Raw genomic sequence first — 6,971 nt, 5'->3', positions numbered from 1 at the left:
AATTACAAAGATCATAGATTAACATCAAAAGCATACGAGTTCTTAAATAACTTCATGAATAGAGAACAATAGAGCCTCTTCGGGATCAATTTTGTTTTTAGTTTAAATAACTTCATGAATAGAGAACAATAGAGCCTCTCGGGATCAATTTTGTTTTTAGTTTTTTTTTCTATTTTTAAAAACATGTTTGTTTTGTGTTTTTTTTTATTTTCTTTATTTATTTCTAGAAATAAATTTAACATAATTTTGAAAAAACTCAATATAACTTTGGTGTGTTTTAATTTTTTTAAAAAACGATCATTTCTTAATCAAATATGCCAAACATATTTTATTTCAAATCAAAATATAAATAAAAACAATAAACAAATAAAAGTTATTCCAAATAGCCTCTTAACAAATCCTAGAGATGGATTTTGCTTTGTGGAATATGATTATATTTCAATCCCAAAGCTCTCAATGAGAGAAATTAGGATGAAACAATCCAAATAACCACAATGAATCATTAAATACAACTAATTTCTGCAACTATACTGAAGATATTTAGAGTAGCAGGTCAAGGAGAATAAAAAGGCTGCTTCTAAGCTTACTTTACGGTGTCAATTAAGAAGGTGAGCGATCCATTGCTGGACCACCGAAGGAGATCCATACCAAGGCCTTAGTAGTTCATCTGAACCAACAGGAGAGTGATAAACTCCGTCCAAGCTTATGTTGAGGGCGCCGTCGAGGTGAGCTGACATCTCTGGAACGACTCCATCTCCCCATACATCTGCCTTTCCACATACCTGAATTATATCAAGTAGAGACACTTTAAAGGAGTTAACATCTAAATTTGTGTTTGTGCTTGGTTCCTACTTTAAAAAGGATTTTGAACAAAATTTAGTTAGTATGGGTTTGAAAATTTTTGTTTCTATAATGAGATGAGTTAAATATATGGTAAATCAGCATTTGTATTGCACCATTTCAAAGTAAATATAAGGGTTTTTAACCCAACCTTACCAAATTTTGATCAGGATATCCTCACCAAGCTTTTTCCCTTGAGGCTTGTTTTAGATTACTTCTGCTTTTATTTTTTATTTTATTTTAAAAACATATTTTTTATTATTTTTTTTTCATGTTATTTTAATTTTAAAAAAAATTAGCTTTTTTTAAAAATCACATAAAATTTCTAAAAATTATTTTGAGTCTTCTTAAAAACAATTGAATATGTTATAAAAGACCAGACATGTTTTATTTTAGATACAACTATATATATATATATATATATATATATATATATAATACAATAAAAATTAAAAAGAAAACACAAAAATCAACAGTGATATAAATAACCTTATAGTTTTTTTGTGTTTTAAATTTATGATTTGAAACCAAACATATTTGATATGTTTAATTAAGATATGGTTGTTTTTAAAAACTAATGATATTAAAAGGTTATTTTGAGTGCTTTAAGAAAATTTTATTTGTTTTTAAAAATTAAAAATAAAAATCTATTAAAAACATATTAATTATGTTCTCAACAACAAAAGAGAACAAAAACATAAAAAACAAAATGATCTCAAACAAGTCCTTAGCAAATAAAAGATTTAAAATATTTGAAGTTGCTTAGAAACAAGTTCGATGCATGTATAATCAATTAACTATTGGATTGCACTACTTTTAAAGCAAATTTAAGAATTTTTGTAACTAATCCTGACCAAATTTGGCACAGAATATCCCGACCATTTTTTTCATTTTTTAGGGAAGCGATCGGTGCTACATTTCATTAATTTCAAACACAAAGAGAAAGCCAAATAGTTAAAAATTCTAGGCCCTTCCGTATATAAAGTAGCTTTCCACTTTCCCCAACATTAGCCAGAGTGGCAGCACAGTTTTAAAATTTGATCTGCATGACGAACTCATCAACATTGGACATATATAAGTTTAAAAGAAACAAAAGGGAAGAAAATTGAAGGAGTCAACTTGTTTGCTTGAACATGATCAAAATGAGCCATGATATATGACTAAAATTTAGTCAAGATGAATCTTGAACCCTTAAATCTGCTTTGAGAAAAATACACTACATGAATAATCAACAGACTCTTCTATTGAGCTCATCTCACAAAAAACCCAAACTTTTAAATATATCCAAATCAAATTTTGGTCAGGACATTCTCACCAAATTTTATTTTCTAAAGAAAATATCAACTCCACTTATATATATCAACAATTACTAAAATTTATGCTATTATCAAAAAGGTAACTTGGTATTTCACTAAAAAAAAAATCCCTAAATTTCACATTAAATTGTTTAATAATATGTAAAGATATTGATACAGGAGTTAACAAATACCAATAAGAAATATAAATTTTATTATTGAAATCATATAAAGAGTACAACCAAATACATGGAAATAGAAAATAACAATAAACGCGACAGTTAAACTAAAACTACGGTTAGGTCTACGAATGGTGGTGATCGGCTATGGAGGTGGGATGGAAAGTGCTTGAATGAGGATATAGGGGTGAAGGTGTGAGGTAGCAGCACTACGAAGAGGGAGTTGGGGGAAGGAGGCAAGTATGGAGGGGTTGGACTACAGAAAGGCGGTAAACAGCCTTTCCTCAGGATGATGGCAGCAAGGAGGGTTGGCGCCAAGGGCCAACAGATTGGGAAGGGTGTAGAGGAGGTAGGCGGCTGCCAAAAAACTATAAAGTGATTGTTTTCTGACAGCTGCAACAAATACTGTTACAGCAGCAGCGGAGGGAAGATTGCGGAGGAGTAAAAGGTCGAGGATAATCACAAAATCAAATGAAATACAGCCGAAGCACCACCCTTCGTTATATACAACCCTAGAAGGAGAAAGTTGGGATGCTGACAGTTGTCCTGACAAAAAACAAGAGAAAAACTATCCTAAAAATGACAAAGAAAACATATATACTAAATAACAAGAGGGGCCCACTCCTATTGAACAACAACCCTAACCCACAAGGACGAACGGTTGGCCCCTCCTTTCTCCCTTACGAAACAGTTCAGCCACCCAGATGGTCAAGTGTCCAGTTCAGAGTAGAATGTTCACATCACATACTGTAGCGGGAGAGGTGCATCGTGCAAAATCACAAGAGATGGAATGCATTAGTCCCTCGAGATTGGGGGATCCTCGACAACATTCCGTAATGCTTTGTCTGTCCGTTGAAGGTGGTGACACTGTTGTAACCTCTCAGGATGAAGAATCTCCAACAGCAGCCCTAGAAGCACCTGAACCCCAGTGAAGACTGCACAGTCCCCCGAAACACCGGAGCAATTTTCCCCACTTCAGAGCAAACGACCATATCGGTCCAACTTTCTGGGGATATACCCTTGAACAGATATGGAACTTCGTACCCAATATATTATGTTGATTCCTCCAAAAGTAGCCCGAGATTGGCTCAACCTGATCTGAAGTGAGGGCAATTTGAATCTCCTCGAACCGTGGTGGCCATGGAGGTGAGCATCGAACAGGATACACAGAAACTTACTCCATACTGACTGCCCTGTGTCTGAAATAGCTCTTTTGTCTCGTTGTTCTATGTCATCACCAAAACTGATCCTATTGGCGCTTCTTTGCATGCAATGGCACATGTAATCTCGAATTCCGCATAAGGTAGAAGTACTATGTGTTTGTCATTTTTTTTTTGTGAAGGACTGAAACCGTCATATTGAGTCTGGCGACCAAATTTTCATAGTCTCTCCAACAAAATGTGGCAAGCATCCATGGGAACCGTGTGGCACCAAATTTGATCTTACAGGTATTCTCAATAAAAAACTCCATGAGACCTCCTGTCAATGTTGGCTTTATTCTTCTTCCTCAACCACATAAGGGAGTCTGACTAGGAGTGCCTTGAAGTCATGAGGCTCAACGTGTCCATCATATATGTAAATGCTACATTCTTGTTGCTCCCTCAAATGATGATGAGATTGCATATATTTTTTTTCACAGTGCAACGAATGTAGAATATGTTGCGGTAAAGTCATTGTTGATCCTTCGTTGTCTCGGTATGTAAGTCACAGTATCTTGCCCTCATCTGATAGGAGCTTGGTACTCACCCTTTTCTTCAACTATCTCTTCGTCGCTAACTTTCTCCACTACACCCTTCTCGATGAAGGACACAACTCAGCTCGGTGGGCAACTGGAAGTGATGTGTCCAAAACCACGGCATCTAAAGCATTTTTTGGTTGGGACTATAGTGGCCATGTTACTCTTCTCACTTTGAGTGACCTAGTCCCGCTCCTGACCAGTCTTCACAACTCCCTAAAGCATGCTCTTGCTGTTGTCTCCAACTACGAGTGATTGTCTGAATCACGGTGGATGTCTACTCTGCTTTTGCTATCTCTCCACAGTCAATTCCAAAATCCAAATATCACCCAATACCAGTAAAGTTGTAGTTGGACCACATTAGCAATGGCGAACTTCAAGCCTCCCACATACTTGGCTATCATTCACTCCTTCGCTCCATCAGATCACATTTTAGATTAAGCTGCATAAATTCTAATGTGTACTCCTCCACTGATAGATCCATCTGTTATAGGTAGTAGAGCCTCAAGAAAAGATTATGAAAATAGCTTGGGGGTACACCATCTGTTATAGGTAGTAGAGCCTCAAGAAAAGATCATGAAAATAGCTTGGGGGTACATGTTGCTACAATTCTCCCTTCATCTTTTCTCAGATAGTAATCTTGTTTTGTCCTTCTCTATTTCTCTCACTCTTCAAATTATCCCACCACAACGAGGTGTTTTTCTTCAACTTGATAACAGCTAGATTCACTATTTGGTCATCATGCATCTCCCTGTATTCAAAGACCCTCTTGAAGGTCTGCAACCACTCGATGAAGTCATATGGATTCAACCTTTAATCGAAATCTAGTATGTCTATTTTCACTCTTGATTCTTTATAGCCTCTGACAGGCACACCATCTGTGTATCCTCTAATAGGCACTTCAAGTTCATTTATTTCGATTGTGGTTGTATAAAATCTTAGTTCAAAAGTTGTTTTGAAAAATCTATCATTTAAAAGCTGGTGTTCCAAAAGCATTTGTTATGTTTGAAAAAATCATTATTAAAAATGGTCTCTAGATAAAAGTTTGGACTCATATTTAATTATATTATATTAAACAAGCAGGAATACAAAAGTAAACTCAATGCTAAATTGTAGAAACAAGAGGTGCAAGATAAAATGAGAAAGAGAAAAATAGCATCAAGAATAGAGTGATTTGACCATCTAACAAACCTATGCAGCCTGGTTTTATACAAGAACAAGCTTATTTGTACTTACATGATAACATATAAAGGAATACCAGTCGTTTCCACCACAGTAAAAAATTACTAACCGATAACCACAACAATCCACAACCAAATGATCATCTTGTCCATCTCATGCAAATGATCAAACTATTTTTCACTGAGATCTAAGAAAAAAAATTCCATCCAAACCTTACTGCAATTAGATAGATTCCTCAATGAAACATCACCCATATTCAAGCTTCTTACCAACATCCAATAAGAAAAAAATTAATAAAGGAATCAAAATCTAGCAAAAAAATAAATTTATGAAACAGGGAGGGAAGTGTACCTGGCGTGCCGGCGCCAATCCTGGTTATGAGGGTGCCGGTCTCTGGGCAGGGGCGCCCCGAAAAACAGTGCAAGGGCGCCATCAACTCAGCGTGGAGGGGCCTACGCGTTACGGGTGCGCCCATATGGACAAGGGCGCCTCACGTCTGAAAGCGCAATCGAAACACAAAATGAGAAACACTAGCCACGATCGTGATATTAGGGAAATATGCATTAAGATTTTAACCGTTATTTACCAAACGCACAATCCCCCAACGTGATTCAGAACATTGGTAGAAAATTCAAAACAAGCGCACCCTTAATCTCTGTATCCTCTAATAGGCACTTCATCGCTTGGCCTCCTCTGATATTGTATCCCAAAGTGTCATGTTCTGTCTTCTTCTCGACTTGAATCATCCATACATAAGGGATTCAAATGTTTTCTTCTCTCCTAATCGAATCTCGCTACTATGCTCAACATCAGCGAGCCATTGTACTTGTTGCATCTTATCCATGGTAAAATTTTGATCAGGTTCTAGAAATTGCCTCTTCGGTGACATAATTAGGGTTTTGGAGTGGGTGGGTGAAAGGTGTGTAGAAGTGATGTAGAAATTTTTTGAATAGAGGTAGATTTGGGTATGGGTGGATGCTAAAAACCCTATGATAGGACTAGAGTTAGAGTAGCTCTAATATCAAATGATATCGGAGTTAACCAAACAACAACAGAAAATACAAATTTTATAATTGAAATCAAACAAGGAGTACAACCAATAAGGCAATATAGGAAATAACAACAAACACACACATAAACTAAAACTAGGGTTAGGTCTGGGGGCGGTGGTGATCGGCTACGGAGATGGGAAGGGGTTAAGAGTATTGGAATGAGGATATGGGGGTGTTGTTGAGAGGCAGTAGCACTACGAAGAGTTGCAGTTTAGGGGAAGGCAGCAAGTATGAAGAGGTTGGACTGCAGAAAGGCAGCAAGCAGCCTATCCTTTTGCTGGTGGCAATGAGGAGGGTTGGTGGCAAGGAGCAGCACATTGGGAAAGGTGGAGAGGTGGTCAACGGTTGCAGGAAAACAGTAAAGTGGTTGTTTTCTAATGGTTGCAACAAATATTATGATGGTGGCAGCGGAGTGAAGGTTGCACAGGAGTGGGAAAATCCAGGATAATCACCACCTCAGACGAAATATAGTCTAAGCACCACCCATCATCGTATACATCCCTAGAAGGGAAATCCTGGATGTTGGTGGCTTTCCTAACATAAAACAAGAAGAAAAACCACCCTAAACACGACAAAACAACATATATATTGTACTCAATAACAAAAAGGGCGCCCACTTCTATTGGGAAGTAGTCCTAGACCGCAAGGAGGGCCGATCGGCCCCTCATTTCTCCCCTGCTGAACCAGT

At 37.0% G+C, this 6,971-nt stretch overlaps 1 protein-coding gene across 4 annotated transcripts in view; it reads right to left on the bottom strand.

Moving 5' to 3' along the window:
- Positions 1 to 391: 391 nt before the first annotated feature.
- The window catches only part of LOC110018700, a 34,035-nt gene continuing 27,455 nt past the window's right edge, over positions 392 to 6,971 (bottom strand). For 3 of the 4 annotated variants that reach the window (XM_020716105.1, XM_020716107.1, XM_020716106.1), the window contains one exon: positions 392 to 782. In XM_020716105.1, coding sequence (XP_020571764.1) covers positions 597 to 782 — 186 coding nt within the window. In that variant the 3' untranslated portion in view covers positions 392 to 596. Of the gene's footprint in view, positions 783 to 5,582; positions 5,728 to 6,971 lie in introns of all 4 variants that reach the window. The other variant, XR_002293375.1, reaches the window with a different exon arrangement.

Source organism: Phalaenopsis equestris, unplaced genomic scaffold, assembly GCF_001263595.1.
Source record: "Phalaenopsis equestris unplaced genomic scaffold, ASM126359v1 Scaffold000031, whole genome shotgun sequence".
Taxonomy (NCBI): Eukaryota; Viridiplantae; Streptophyta; class Magnoliopsida; order Asparagales; family Orchidaceae; genus Phalaenopsis; species Phalaenopsis equestris.
Note: the sequence above shows the minus strand (reverse complement) of the source record. Positions and strands in the feature narration are given on the sequence as shown.